This window comes from Stegostoma tigrinum, chromosome 4, assembly GCF_030684315.1.
Source record: "Stegostoma tigrinum isolate sSteTig4 chromosome 4, sSteTig4.hap1, whole genome shotgun sequence".
Taxonomy (NCBI): Eukaryota; Metazoa; Chordata; class Chondrichthyes; order Orectolobiformes; family Stegostomatidae; genus Stegostoma; species Stegostoma tigrinum.
The window spans coordinates 5,919,682-5,936,166 of NC_081357.1; the positions used below are offsets into that span (position 1 = coordinate 5,919,682).

General features: G+C 42.4%; 1 protein-coding gene across 1 annotated transcript in view; it reads left to right on the forward strand.

Moving 5' to 3' along the window:
* The window catches only part of LOC125452339 (dynein axonemal heavy chain 8-like), a 1,009,221-nt gene that overhangs the window by 950,438 nt on the left and 42,298 nt on the right, over positions 1-16,485 (forward strand). Inside the window, exons 100-101 of the mRNA XM_059645685.1 lie at positions 1,970-2,125; positions 13,174-13,290. Coding sequence (XP_059501668.1) covers positions 1,970-2,125; positions 13,174-13,290 — 273 coding nt within the window. The remainder of the gene's footprint in view (positions 1-1,969; positions 2,126-13,173; positions 13,291-16,485) is intronic.

Genomic DNA, 16,485 nt, shown 5'->3' on the forward strand with positions numbered 1-16,485 from the left:
GGGGAACTTGCAGGTTCCTGTTCATCTGCTACCCTTGCCCTTCCAGGTGGCAGTGGTTAAGATAAAGATAAAGCACTTTTATCAAAAACTTTTCACAAATTCAAGAATGCCAGATCTATATGTTTTCCTCTATTCTCCATGGATGTTACTTTATCAAAAAAACTATTGGATTAGACAAACCGGATTTTTCTCTCACAAAACCATGTCAGCTCAGCCTGAACAAATAATGAATTTCTAAGTTTCCTTCTATAACCTCCTTGATCATGGATTCTAGAATGTTCTCTGTGATAGAAATTAGGCTAACTAGCCTGCAATCTCTTGCTTTCTGCCTCTCTGCTCTCTGAATAAAGGAGTTACACATGCTATTTCCCAATCTTGCTGGGACCTTGGTAAAATCTAAAGAAGTTGGGAAGACTGTAATCCACTCCTTTTAAGATCCAAGGATGTACTATCTGGTCTTGAGGTCTTATCAATCTCCTACAGTGAAGAAAGAACAAAATATCTGTTCAAAGGCTCCACCATTTCTTCACGAACTTGCAAATTAAGAATAAAATAGGTTATTCAGCCCCTCAAGTCTGCCATATCATTCAATAAAATCATTGCTGAATTCCACATTCCCATCTCCACCCGTGACTTTGATACCCTTGTCTTTCAAGCAGCTATCTCTGCCCTAAAACATTTCAGTGATTCCATTTCTGTGGCAGAAAGTTCCAAAGTCTCACAACTCTCTGGGAGTACAAATTTCGCCTTATCACTGTCCTTAAAGGATGAGTCCTAATTTTTATACAATATCCCTTTATTCTGGACTCACCCAGAGAAGGAAACATCTTTTCCGTGTCCACAATGTCAATAGTATTCAGGATCTTCAATCATGCTACCCCTAACTATTTTAAACCCTCAGGAAAACAAGCCCAGCCCATTCAACCTTTTCTTATACAACAGCCTGCTCTTTCAAGGCATCAGTCCGCAAACCTCCTCCGAACCTTTTTCAACCCATTTATCTTATTCCTTAAATAAGGAAAGCAAAACTCATAGTTTGAGAGATAGATTTCCCTAGAGCTATGCATAACTGAAGCATAACATCCGTACTTTTATAATAATCATAGGAAGTACTGGAGAAATATGGCGGGTTTGGCATCATCTACAGTGAGAATCAAAGTTAAAATTTTGAGCCTGATATTCTGTTTTCTTTCTGTGTCTCAAGCTTCAGCAGTATATGCTTTTATTTTACTTTATTCTGACCCAAACTTAAGGGTTGAAGTGAAGGGCAAATTTTATTCAAGACTGATTTTGCAGTCACTGATACGGCCATGTCAATATTAACCTCCATTGGGAACCTGGTGACCATTTAATCAGATGTTTATTTTGATTTGTTCTGATTTGGGATTTCCAGCGTATGCACTCTCCTGGATAACAGCCTATGAGTTCTCTAGTAAATTCAGGCCAAGTGGGATTCATGCTGTCTCGATTCTGCAGAAACTACAATGACTTGCCGGCCCAGATCCTGAAGAAAATGTTAACTGTCTGGCTGAGGCTTAGCTTTGCTTTGGGGTCTTCCTGAGGGCTGACCAGAGTCCCTCTGTTCAGGATATGCCCTGAGTGAAGCTTTATAATTGTCTTCACTCAGGTTGTGTTCACCAAGCTCATTCAGTCTGGGGAGGATTTCCACTTCCATTGGAATACGCTGCAACTCATATGCTCCACTTGCCATGTTTTGCAATGATAAAGCCAATTGTACTGCCTATTTGGCTGGAATGTGGGTCATTCTGGTGCCCGTGGTTTACATGTGGTTACTCCAATGAATGATCGGTGGATAAGACGTGTAGCATGTTCAGAAGTTACAACACACAGGCTTAGAAAACCTGCATTGAACTCTGATTATCTAATTTACACAGATCATTAGTTATTTAACCAATTCATTTCACTCACTGTTTACTTGAAGACCAGTTGTCCATTGTTTATTTTCCAGACATCCATCAAGTACACTAATGAGCCCCCTCAGGGAGTGCGGGCAGGACTGAAAAGAACATTCACTGGAATCACTCAGGACCAAATAGAATATTCAAATCTGCCCATGTGGAGACCACTATTGTACGCTGTTGCTTTCCTGCACACTACAGTCCAGGTAATTGAGCCCAGATCTGACTATCTGACGGTAATCTAATCATATATTCTAGAAGTATACTAATTCACTAGGTGTGATTAACTTGATCCTTATGGTGGGAGGCTTAGTAGATGGGTGGTACTTGCTGGTGCCTCACTACCTTATATTTAAACTTAAAAAAGGAACATTTACCAGAATCGCCCCTAGTCGTCATCTCTATTGACACAGCAGCCCTATGTTTTGTTAAGACTTTGGTGACTTTACCTTTACTAACACTTTTTCAGAACCCACGTGGCCTCCAGTGTTACCAGTGTCATGATTCCAAAAGAATCATTGAAGAATAATTAGAATGTCACAAGTTATTCATGTAGAAATCACATTGTAGACTGTTACTTCCTTGTATACCACTGTCTAGGAAATTGGGATTCAAAATGTACCTAAAATGAAAGCAAAGTACTGCAGATAATGCAATGGAAAATGCTGGAGAAACTTGGCCAACCTCAGAGCGTTTGTGGAGAATTCAAGTTTTGAATATAACACTTCTTCAGGGCGCGGGCGGCACCGGGGGTTGGGGGTGTGTGGGTGGGGGCAGGGCATATGGTGCAGGAGGATTGGTTAGCTCAGTTGGCTGATTTGTGACACAAAGTCATGCCAAAAGTGTGGGTTCAAACCCCACACCTGCTGAGGTAATCATGAGGGACACTCCTCCCTGACTTCTCCCCTCACCTGGGATGCAGTGACCCTCAAGTTAAACCGCCCTGAGTCATCATCTCTATTGACACAGCAGCCCTATGGTTTGGTAAGACTTTGGTGACTTTACGTTTACTAACACTTTTTTAGAACCCACGTGGCCTCCAGTGTTATCAGTGTCATGATTCCAAAGTTAAGATTTGGTAAATTTGAGGAAAAAACTGTTAACCTGACTATATAACTGTAGGTTCCATGTGGGTTACAGACAGACAATCAAACGTGTAGCAACTTTTGTCCAAGAGATAACAAAGCCTTTGATGATTCACTGAGAGAAGGCAAATTGGGCATTGATCAGAGCAAAAGATAACCATACATGGAGTTACTTCCAGAATACAAACGCATTATTGGGACATAACTCCATGTTTGCAAAGATCACGCTGTAACAGCTGCCATCTTGCTTGCTGACAATAACCTGGATTCTCCAGTGGCCAAATAGTGATTATTCCAGGATAAATGGGAGTTGTGCGTAGACTCCAAAGGAACCCAGAAAATTAAAGATTCACCTGGCCCTGGAACTTCCCAAATCTCTCCATTTAAACTGGAGAATGCAGATAGTTCCAACAAAGTTAAGTAACTCATTACTCAGGAAAAGTTTAACTCATTAAATGCACCTGGCTAACTATTGACCCCATACTTGCATTACAAACCCCCAACTACACCTCCGCCAGACAACCCTGCCTTAATACCCCTGGGAAACAACCATCTTCACTCATAGAATTATAGATTCTGTGATTCTATGAATCAATGATTCACTTGTTCTAGACTCCACCCCACCTTTTCATGCTCAGACCCAATTCTCCCAATCTGGACCCAATCCCCTAGACATGAGAACCCAAACCTTCTCGGTAATCTCACACTGACATTGTGTACTTACTGTTTGATACCAACTGTCAAAGTGGCTGTGTATGATTCTGGATCTTCACGTTTCAGAATACAGAGGTGGCGGCATTGAAAAGGGTGTGTGACTTCCCTCTTTGGACAGTTCTGCACCATGATTGACTAGGTTAGGATTGTTTTCACTGGAGCTCAGACAAATGAGGGATGATCTCACAGAGACTTTTAACATTCCAACAGGACTGGACAGGGTAGATGCAGGGAGGATATTCCTGATGGTGGGTGCATCCAGAACCAGGGGCCATAGACTGAGGATTCGGGATGGACGCGTTGAGGACAGAGATGAGGACACCACCCAAAAGTGGTGACCCTGTAGAATTCATTCCCAGAGAAAGTAATTGACGCCAAAACATTGAATGTATTCAAGAAGCAGCTAGATATAGCACTTAGGGTGAATGGGATCAAAGGTTATAGGGAGAAAACAGGATTAGACTATTGAGTTGGATGATCAGCCATGATTGTAAAGAATGGTGGAGCAGGATCAAAAGGCCAAAGGGCCTCTTTCTGCTCCTATCTTCATTGTTTCTATATTTCTTCCATGAGAGAACTGTGAGTAAGGAGGTACAGCTTCATGCTTCTGAAGGAGCCCTGACTGGAATCTCCAGTTAGAAGTGTGGAGTTATCTCCTTTGGAAAGGGTGGAGAGGAGATTTACCAGGATGTTGCTGGTATGGAGGGAAGGTCTTATGAGGAAAGGCTGAGGGACTTGAGGCTGTTTTCATTAGAGGGAAGAAGGTTGAAAGACAATGTTGTCGAGGAGAATACTGAGATGTAGGCTATTAGACTAGATGGGAATGATGTTCACAAGGAGGAGGTGTGAGCAATTCTGGAAGGTGTGAAAATAGATAAGTCCCTTGGGCTGGATGGGATCTATCCTAGAATTCTCTGGGACGTTAGGGAGGAGATTGCAGAGCCTTTGGCTTTGATCTTCATGTTGTCATTATCTTCAGGTATAGTGCCAGAAGACTGGAGGATAGCAAATGTTGTCCCCTTGTTCAAGAAGGTGTGGAGGGTCAATCTTGGTACAGACCAGTGAGCCTTACTTCAGTTATGAGTAAAGTGTTGGAAAGGATTATAAGAGATAGGATTTGTAATGATCTAGAAAGGAATAATTTGATTAGGGAGTGTCAACACGGTTTTGAGAAGGGTAGGTCGTACCTCACAAACCTTATTGAATTCTTTGAGAAAGTGACTAAACAGGTGGATGAGGGCAAAGCGGTTGATGTGGTGTATATGGATTTCAGTAAAGCATTTGATAAGGTTCCCCATGGTAGGCTATTGCAGAAAATATAGAGTCATGGGATTGAGGGTGATTTAGTGGTTTGGATCAAAAATTGGTTAGTTGGACAAAGACAGAGGGTGGTGGTTGATGGGAAATGTTCATCCTGGAGTCAGTTACTAGTGGTGTACCTCAAGGATCTGTTTTGGGGCCATTGCTGTTTGTCATTTTTAAAAATGACCTGGATGAGGGGGTAGAAGGATGGGTTAGTAAATTTGCGGATGACACTAAAGTCGATGGAGTTGTGGATAGTGTGCAAGGATGTTGCAGGTTACGGAAGGACATAGATAAGCTGCAGAGATGGACTGAGAGGTGGCTAATGGAGTTTACTGCAGAAAAGTGTGAGGTAATTCACTTTGGGAGGAGTAACAGGAATACTGAGTACTGGGCTAATGGTAAGATTCTTGGTAGTGTGGATGAGCAGAGAGATCTCAGTGTCCATGTGCATAGATCCCTGAAAGTTGCCACCCAGGTTGATAGGGTTGTTAAGAAGACATACTGTGTGTTAGGTTTTATTGGTAGAGGGATTACGTTTCAGAACCATGAGGTCATGTTGCAGCTGTACAACACTCTGGCGCAGCCACACTTGGAGTATTGGGTACAGTTCTGGTCGCCACATCATAGGAAGGATGTGGAAGCATTGGAAAGGGTGCAGAGGAGATTTTACCAGGATGTTGCCTGGTGTGGAGGGAAGGTTTTATAAGGAAAGGCTGAGGGACTTGAGGCTGTTTTCGTTAGAGAGAAGAAGGTTAAGAGGTGACCTAATAGAGACATACAAGATGATTGAAAGATTAGATAGGGTGGACAATGAGAGCGTTTTTCCTCAAATGGAGATGGCTAGCACGAGGGGACATAGCTTTAAATTGAGGGGTGATAGATATAGGACAGATGTCAGAGGTCAGCTCTTTACTCAGAGAGTAGTAAGGGCGTGGAATGCCCTGCCTGCAACAGTAGTAGACTCACCAAGTTTAAGGGCATTTAAATGGTCATTGGATAAACATATGGATAATAATGGATTAGGGTAGGTGAGGTGGGCTTCAGTTTGGTTTCACAGATCGGCGCAACATCATGGGCCAATGGGCCTGTAGTGTTCTATGTTCATCGAAAAGGGACAGGTCATTCCTCAGAAAATCCAGCCCAATATTTCAAAAGGAGAAGCAATCTCAACAAAGAAAGATTTCATCTTGAACCATTCGGGACAAATGATGGGGACAAGCAAAATGTGGAGCTGGTTTAAGGAACAGATATTGCGTGTCCTTGATAGGTATGTCCCTGTCAGGCAGGGAGGAAGTGATAAGATAAGGGAACCGTGGTTTACTAAAGAAATTGTATCTCTTGCTGAGCAGAAGATGGAGGCTTACGTGATATTGAGACAAGATGGTTCAGATGAGGCGATGGAGAGTTACAGATTAGCTAGGAAGGATTTAAAGAGAGAGTTGAGAAGAGCAAGGAGGGGTCATGTGCAGACATTAGCAGCTAGAATAAAGGAGAATCCTAAAGCTTTCTTTAGTTATGTGAGGAATAAGAGGATGACTAGGGTAGGAATAGAGCCAGTCAAAGACAGAAGTGGGACGTTGTGTGTGGACCCTGTGGAGATTGGAGAGGTGGTAAATGATTATTTCTCATCTGTTTTCACTCAGGAAAAGGAGAATATTGTAGAGGAGAAGACTGAGTTATGGGATACTAGAATTGAAAGGATTGAGGTTAGTAAGGAGGAGGTATTATCAATTCTAGAAGTTGTGAAGGTAGAAATCCCCTGAGCTGGATGGGATTTTTCCGAGGATTTTCTGGGAGACTAGGGAGAGAGCCTTTGGCCTTGATCTTTGAGTCATCATTGTCTACAGGTTTAGTACCAGAGGACTGGAGGATTGCAAATGTTGTGCCTTGTTCAAGAAGGACAGTAGAGATGACCCAGGTAATTATAGACCAGTGAGCCTTACCTCTGTTGTAGGAAAAGTTTTGGAAAGGATTATAAGAGATGGGATTTATAATCATCGAGCAAGCAATAGTTTGATTGAAGATAGCCAACATGGATTTGTCAAGGGCAGGTCGTGACTCACAAACCTCTTTGAGTTTATTGAGACGGTGACCAAGCATGTGGATGGGGTAGGGCAATTGACGTGGTGTTCATGGACTTCAGTAAAGCCTTTGATAAGGTTCCACATGGTAGGCTCTTGGAGAAAATGCAGAGGTATGGGATTGAGGGAGATTTAGCAGTTTGGATTAGAAACTGGCTTTCTGTAAGAGTGGTGGCTGGTGGAAAATATTCAGCCTGGAATCTGGTTACTAGTGGTGTGCCTCAAGGATCTATTTTGGGACCACTGCTGTTTGTCATTTTTATAAATGACTTGGGCGCAGGCATAGGTGGGTGGGTTGGTAAGTTTGCAGATGACACTAAAGTCGGTGGAGTGGTGGACAGTGTGGAAGAATGTTGCAGATTGCAGGGAGACTTGGATAAACTGCAGAATTGGGCTGAAAGGTGGCAAATGGAGTTCAATGTGATAAATGTGAGGTGATTCACTTTGGGAAGAATAATAGGAAGGCAGAATACTGGGTCAATGGTAAGATTCTTGGTAGTGTGGATGTGCAGAGGGATCTTAGTGTCCATGTACATAGGTCCCTGAAAGTTGCCACCCAGGTTGACAGTGCTGTTAAGAAGGCTTACGGTGTGTTAGGTTTTATTGGTAGAGGGATTGAGTTCTGGAGCTGTGATGTCATGCTGCAACTGTACAAAACGCTACTGCGGCCTCACTTGGAATATTGCATGCAGTTCTGGTTGCCCCATTACAGGAAGGATGTGGAAGCATTGGAAAAGGTGCAGAGGAGATTTACCAGGATGTTGCCTGGTCTGGAGCGAAGGTCTTTTGAAGGAAGGCTGAGGGACCTGGGTCTGTTCTCATTGGAGAGAAGGAGGCTAAGCGGGGATTTAATCCTCTATTATGATCAGAGGATTAGATAGGGTGGACAGTGAGTCTTTTTCCGAGGATGATGACGTCACCTTATACAAGGGGGCAAAGCTACAAATTGAGGGGTGATAGATTTAAGACAGATGTCAGAGACAGGTTCTTTACTCAGAAAGTGGTAAGGGCGTGGAAAGCCCTGCCTGCCAATGTAGTTAACTCAGCCACATTAGGGGCATTTAAACAGCCCTTGGATAAGCAAATGGATGATGATAGGATAGTGTAGGGGGAGGGGCTTAGATTAGTTCACAGGTTGGCGCAACATCGAGGGCTGAAGGGCGTGTTCTGCACTGTGTTGTTCTATGTTCTATGCTCTAAATAGGAAATTGGGGAGAGAAATCAAAAGTGACACATCTGCATAACAAGAAGCCAGGAATCTTCATTTCCCCTCAAAATCTGCTATCTTGCACAGTCCAACTGTATAAGAAAACAACAACCATGAAACTACAGCAGTCATCATAGCTACTTTATCTGACTTCATGTGTTAGCTTCATCACTTTAACAACAAAAAACTGAAGTAGCACACCCAACATTACACAACAGAGTCTGCTGCATTTGCTGCACACAGTGTAGTCTCCTGTACATTGGAGAAATGAAGCATGGACTGGGTGACTGCTTCGTAGAAAATCTATGTTCTGCTCACAATAAAGACCTTGAGCTACCTGTCGCCTGCCAGTTTAACACACCACACTAAGATAACAAAGTGTGGGGCTGGATGAACACAGCAGGCCAAGCAGCATCTTATTCCGATGAAGAGTCTAGGCCCGAAACATCAGCTTTTGTGTTCCTAAGATGCTGCTTGGCCTGCTGTGTTCATCCAGCTTCACACTTTGTTATCTTGGATTCTCCAGCATCTGCAGTTCCCATTATCTCTACTCACCATCCTAGTCAGTTCGTTATCAACTCCTTTGTCTATCCAACTGCTTTTCTCTTTCTTTGGGCTCTATCCTGTCATTTATTCCCTACCCCATCCCCCTCCTATTTTCTGCATGTAAGCCAATGTTTTCCCAGCTATGATCAGTTCTGAGGAAGGGTCACTGGACCCAAACATTAAGACTGATTTTTTTCCTTCACAGATACTGCCAGACCTGCTGAGCTTTTCCAGCAACTTCTGTTTTTGTTCCTGATTTTTGGCAACCGCAGTTCTTTCAGTTTTTATTACGAAGACTAATTGAGACTTTCTTCCTATATTGTCAAGTGCACTGAAGTACAGGGATACAGAAGTACAGTGAAATGTTTACAATGTTGCTAATCAGAGCATCATCTTAGGTACAAGGTAACTGGGTACAAAATCTTAGATAAAAAGTAGAAAAATAAAGAAAATAGTTAAGTGTTTGTTTATCTTCTTTTAAATGTCAACTTTTTGTTTCTAATTTTACCTCCTTATCCTATTAGATCTACTGCAATAACTTGTAATTAGCTATTTTTTTCAGAGATAATGGGAACTGCAGATGCTGGAGAATCCGAGACGACAGTGTGGAGCTGGATGAACACAGCAGGCCAAGCAGCATGTTAGGAGCACAAAAGCTGACGTTTTGGGCCAAGACCCTTCATCAGAAGGGTCTAGGCCCGAAACATCAGCTTTTGTACTCCTAAGATGCTGCTTGGCCTGCTGTGTTCATCCAGCTCCACACTTTGTTAAGTATGTTTTAACTGGTTTAAACCAGGGACTTGACTCATGGTCTACTTTAACTTGAATTATACAAATTAAAAGATGGGTGAAGGCAGCAATTCAGATTGTGGCAGACGTGCCTGATAGCTGTACCACCAGACATGCCTTTTACATGGTGGTCAGTGAGACAGATCCATCAGCCAAACACCGTTCAAGCACCTCCTGTCGGCCAGGTGAATGTGGGATGCATTTCCTCAGCTCAACCCAAATTGAATGTCCTTCAATTTAATCAAGGTTCAAATCTGATGGTAAGGGTACAAGCTCAAGTGTGCTGTGTGTGTATCAAAACTGCAAAGTGAGTAGATCAACATCAAACAGCAACTCACGATGATTTGCCAAGTGAGATGCAGTTGCATTTCTTACACTGCTGCAGAGTCAGTGGAGATTCTGCTTGAAATAATCGAAGAGTTTTCCTAAGTTTGAGATGTTGGATTTTGACAAAGAGATCAAAGGGGTTGGAGGGCTCATCAGGAGAAAGTTTGCAATCAGTAATGGAGTCTGAATTGGGAGTGACAGGAAATAGCATGTAGTGGTCCATACTGGAAAACTGTTTGTATTCGAGTTCCCCACTCACCAGTATTGGAAACTCTGCTCTTTAATGACCAAGATTTAATGATGTGTATGGATACAATTTCAAACTTTGTTGAGTATATACATTTTACAAGTCTTGTGAGCTTTGAGGAGGATAGTTTAGAACTTCAAAAGGACATACAGATAGTGGTCAAATGGATGGACAAGTGACAGAGGAAATTTAATTCAGAGAAATGTGAAGTGATTCACTTACTAGCAAGCATATAGAAAGACAGTCAAAAATTATGCAGAAAATTCTAAGAGGTCTGGAGGAACATAAAAACATGGTTGTGTAAAACAGTGAAAGTGCCAAGACAGAATAAGAGAATGGTTAATAAAGTACACAGCATCCTACACTTTATAGATATAGAATCCCTACAGTGTGGAAACAGGCCCTTCGGCCCAACACCGAACCTCAGAGCACGCCTCCTAGACCCATCCCCCTATAACCTACCTAATCTACACCTCCCTGAACACTACGGGTAATTTAGCATGGCCAATCCACCTAGCCTGCAAGATAATAAAATGTGAGGCTGGATGAACACAGCAGGCCCAGCAGCATCTCAGGAACACAAAAGCTGACGTTTCGGGCCTAGACCCTTCATCAGAGCATATCTTTGGACTGTGTGAGGAAACCCATGCAGACACAGGGAGAATGTGCAAACTCCACACAGACAGTTGCCCAAGGCTGGAACCAAATCTGGTTCCCTGGCACGGTGAGGCAGCAGTGCTAACCACTGTGCCACCGTGCCACCCTTATGCCACTGTGCTGCCCTAAATATAATTATAAATAGGATGTTAGAGTGTGAAGGCAAAGGAGTTATGTCAAACCTGTATGGAGCACCAATTCAGCCTCAAATACGGTATTAGAGCACATTATGGAGTGTCATGCTTCAATAGAAGTTGTTGAAGCAGAAAGAGTGCAGACAAAATTCTTAAGAATGGTCATAGAAATAAATAATTGAAATAGATTTAGATTATGTAAATACCGAGCACTATAATTTCTGTGATTTACATAAAAACGTGATTTAGTATGAAGACTGTTAACATTATTTTCCAATAGAACTAATAGCGCATGGAATAGTTTACCAGTGGTAGTCGTGGAAGTGGAGTCATTAGTGACATTTAAGCGACTGCTGGACATGCACATGGACAGCAGTGAATTGAGGGGAATGTAGGTTAGGTTATTTTTGGATAAGGATTATTCCAAGGCACAACGTGGTGGGCCGAAGGGCCTGTACTGTGCTGTATTTTTCTATGTTCTAGAACTGAGTTGAACACCTATAGCTTCTCTAACATAAAGGCTGTCTATTTCAACTTAATTGCATTCTCTAGCTCTGCCCTGCCTCAAATTATGAGCCATTGAATTGCTCATTCTACATTCTTTTTTAACTAATGGACTCCACTATCCCAATGTTTCCCATGTTAAGAAATACTATCTTGCAACCTCTATAACTTTCCAATGCAAATTTTGGCTGAGTGTAAACTCAACTGTATCAGATCCTGAGATAGCAAGGTGTAGAGCTGGATGAACTTCTTTGGTCTAGCGAGTTTTGAGAAGATTTGTAGCTCACGTTGAGGTTCTGGATGTAAGTTTGCTTGCTGAGTTGGAAGGTTCGTTTTCAGACATTTCATCACCATTCTAGGTAACATCATCAGTGAGCCTCTGGTGAAGCGCTGGTGTTATGTTCTGCTTTTTATTTATGTGTTTAGGTTTCCTTGGGTTGGTGATGTCATTTCATGTGTTGATGTCATTTCCTGTGTTGGTGATGTCATTTCCTGTTCTTTTCCTCAGAGGGTGGTAGATGGGCTCCAAATCAATGTGTTTGTTGATGGAGTTCTGGTTGGAATGCCATGCTTCTAGGAATTCTCGTGCGTGTCTCTGTTTGGCTTGTCCTAGGATGGATATGTTGTCCCAATCAAAGTGGTGTCCTTCCTCATCTGTGTGTAAGGATACTAGTGATAGTGGGTCATGTCTTTTTGTGGCTAGTTGATGTTCATGTATCCTGGTGGCTAGCTTTCTGCCTGTTTGTCCAATGTAGTGTTTGTCACAGTTCTTGCAAGGTATTTTGTAAATGACGTTCGTTTTGCTTTTTATCTATATGGGGTCTTTTAAGTTCATTAGCTGCTGTTTTAGTGTGTTGGTGGGTTTGTGGGCTACCATGATGCCAAGAGGTCTGAGTAGTCTGGCAATCATTTCCGAGATGTCTTTGATGTAGGGGAGAGTGGTTATGGTTTCTGGGCCCGTTTTGTCTGTTTGTTTGGGTTTGTTGGTCTTGTCTAAAGAAGGGTCTAGGCCTGAAATGTCAGCCTTCCTGCTCCTCTGATGCTGCTTGGCCTGCTGTGGTCATCCAACTCGACACCTTGTTATCTCAGATTCTCCAGCATCTGCAGTTCCTATTATCTCTGCATCACATCCTGGTCACCTGTTACTCTTGTGCATGCTGACCTGTATGGATTCCCCAACAAGCAATGATATTGTTTTCATTATCTTGTTAAAGCACACCTCATGGCCTCATCCTCAGTGTCTTTATAATCTTTCCGGCCCTGCAGCCCTCCAGGAATTCTTCCTTCCTCCAAGTCTGGCATGTTTTGCATGACCAATCCCCAGTACTATCTGCCCCGATTGTCTTCCCCAATCCCGTTGACTATGATGATGCTTGTAGCGAGTGTGGCCTTGAGCTGTAATCAATCTCTCCATTTATCCACTTCTCCTCCTTTAAGATGCTCTTTAACAATCTGTCTCTTTGACCAATCATTTGTCAACAGTCCTGATTATCTCCTGATGTGGGTTGGTCTTAATTTTTTTTGATAATGCCCCAGTAAGTTACTTGACTATATTAACTGCAGCCTATATGTAAATAAGTTAAATTGCCATTGATGATATTGAAATATTTCATCAGAAGTAATTTGAATGCAACAATTCACTTCCTACTACACATTAGGAACGGCGTAAATTTGGTCCTCTGGGATGGTGTATTCCATATGAGTTCAACTCTTCAGATTTCACAGCCAGTGTCCAGTTCATACAGAACCATCTTGATGATTGTGATAAAAAGAAGGTATGTTGTAGACTGTTTGAGTCTGTTGATATTGATAAAGATATGAAATTTGTTTCCTAAAGTTTAGGGAAATAAACAGAAAAAACTCAAACCTATTTTAATTAAAACTAAAGCAATTTATTGCTGAAACAAGTCCAGAAAGAGAAATAGCTTGAGAACAAGGGAGTGAAAGAAAAAAAAACAGAGGAAAAACTTGTTTGACCTTTCCCTTGTAGAGAAGAAATTACCTTCCACTGTGGCTGAAATTCTAGCAACTTAAACATGGACCTTTAGGAAGCAGCAGGTCATCAGCAAGAATTGCATTCAACCACAATCTGTACAGACCAACATATACCCCAGTTCATCATTATGTTCAAGCCAGGGGAGAAAGCCAGGTGATCCTGGTGAGATGTGAGTGACTGCCTTTGATGGCAAAACAGCATTTGATTGAGCATAGCATCAACAAATCAAAGCAAAACTGAAGTCTGTGGTTATGAGGGAAAACTTATGGTGAAGTAATGCATGTCCAAATGCAGCAAGACCTGGACAGTAGTCAGACTAATAACTGACAAATAATATTCTGGCCACACAAATGCTAGGCTGTGATTAACTCCCATTGGAGAAAATCTAATCATTTCCCTTAATCTACAACTCTATTTGTATTGCTGAATCTCCCTCCCTTTGTAAGCCTGATATACTTAAGAATCAGATGGCAGATTTGGGCCAGGGAGAAGAAACAGGTTTGCCATGTTGGACAACCAGTGGTGCTAGGAGCCCTGGGATTGTTCAGTGCTAGCAAACCATGGGTAATTGGGAATTCAGAGATGCCACAGTGAGGGTGAGGGATCCAGCTGAAATTAACAATAAGTTAAAATGTTCTTCGATGGACATGTATTGTAATGTCAACAGTCATGTCTCTTTGGCTTTCATGGTCCTTAACAACAACCAGTACATGTTGTTCTCAAATCTTGGACCTGTTCTGCTTAAGCCTTTGAAATATATCCTTCTTTATCTCTGTCTTATTCTGCTGTCCTTAATTTTTCCATTCATTGTTATGTTCTTGTCTGTCTCTTGCTCTGCCTCACCACAACTCAACAAAATTGTAGTTATCTCTTACCTATCATCTGCAAAGGTTCTTGTGAAAGGTTCTTTCTTCAAATCTTCCTCATTAATTAGGTGACTTATCAATTATTTCCCATTATATATTTCAGAAACAATAGGCTGAATCTTACCTGGATTTTTCTTTTGCATTTCACAAAGTGTTTCTGATTGATTATTTGATTGATTTATTGTTATCACACATATTGAAATACAGTGAAAAAAGTTGTTTTGCACACAGATCAAAGTGCATCAGGGTAGCAGAACAGAGTACAGAATACAATGTTACAGCTGCAGAAAAGATGCAGAGTGAGAGAGAGAGACTAGAATTAACATTTGAGAGATCTGTTCAAAAGTCTGATAACAGTGTGGAACAGGTGTTCTTGAATCCATTGGTACATGTATTCAAACTTTTATGCTTCTGCCCAATGGAAGAAGATAGGAGGAAGTTTTACCAGAGTGGGAGGGATCATTGATTATATTGGTTGCTTTCCCGAAGCAGTGGAAGTATGGATGGAGTTAATGGATGGAAGGCTGGTTTGTGTGTTTAGTTGGGCTGTGTTCATGACTGCAGCTCCTTGCAGTCTTGGGAAGAGCAGTTTCCAAATCACATTGTGATGCATCCAGACAGGATGCTTTCTAAAGTATATCTGTAAACATTGGTAAGAGGCCTTGTGGTCACACCACATTTCCTTTGCCTCCTGAGGAGGCAGAGATGCTGTTTTCTTTTTTGATGTTGCATCGATGTGGGTGAGTCAGGACAGATTTTTGGAGATCATCACTCCGAGGGACTTGGCACTCTCGACCAATGGTGCAGACAGGTGGGTGCCCTGTACTCTTTTTGCTGAAGTCAATGAACAGCTTCTTTGGAGAGCAGGGAGAGCTGGCAGATTGGACACACAATTGACTTGATGGATAGGAAGCAGAGAGTAATAGTGGAAGGATGCTTAGCAGGCTGGAGGCCTATGACTAGTGGTGTGCCTCAGGGATTGGTGCTGGGCCCGTTGCTATTTGTTACCTGTATCAATGATTTGGATGAGAATGTACAAGGCACAATTAGTAAGTTTGCATATGACACTAAAATAGGCAATATCGTGGACAGTGAGGAAGATGATCAAAAATTGCAGCAGGATCTTGATCAGCGGGGCAAGTGGGCCAAAGAGTGGCAAACGGAGTTAAATATCAACAATGTGAATGTTGCATTTTGGAAATTCAGGGCCTTAGGGAGTGTAGAGGAACAGAAGGACCTTGGAGTTCAGCTGCATAATTCTCTGAAAGTGGAGTCACAGGTAGATAGGAGAGTGAAGAAGGGCTTTGGCCTTCATCAGTCAGGGCAAAGTTATGATGCAGTTGTACATGATGTTGGTGAGGCTGCACTTGGAGTATTGTGTTCAGTTTTGGTCACCTTGCTGTAGGAAGGATGTTATTATACTGGAAAGAGTGGAGCAGAAATTTACATGGATGTTGCCAGGACTCAAGGCACTGAGTTATAGGGAGAGGTTGGACCCAGCCCACGCACTCTGCTGCTGTTGCTCCAGGACCTGCCCCTTGTGCTGTGCTGTCATTGGTCCAGGACTCAGTCCATGCTCGCTCTGCTACCGCTGTGGGACTCAGCTCCCACTTGGTCTCCAGCTGTGACTTATCTCCCTTGAAACCATTCTCTAGGCAGGAGTAGTTAAAGGTTGTTGGGTGTTGGGGGGTGGGAGAGGGGGTGTTGCGGATGAAGGAAAAAATATTGCAAAGGGAAGACAAAAAAGGAAAATGAATCGGTGAACAGAGGAGCTCCAACTGAAACATCCGGAGCCCCAAGTACTGATCTTTATGATATCTTGCTAGTTACCACTAGTAGGAGAGACTAGCACCAAGGCCACAGCCTCACCGTGAAGGGACAACCTTTTAGAACTGAGATAAGGAGGAATTTCTCCAGCCGGAGGGTGTTGAACCTATGACACACATTACCGCAGAAAGCTGTGGAAGTCAAGTCATTTGAGCCTATTTAAGAAAAGGATTGATAGGCTCTTGATTAGTAAAGGGATTGAGGGCTGGGAGAGAAGGCAAGAGAGTGGGTTGAAAAAACATATCAGCCATGATCAAATGGTGGAATAGACTCAATGGGCT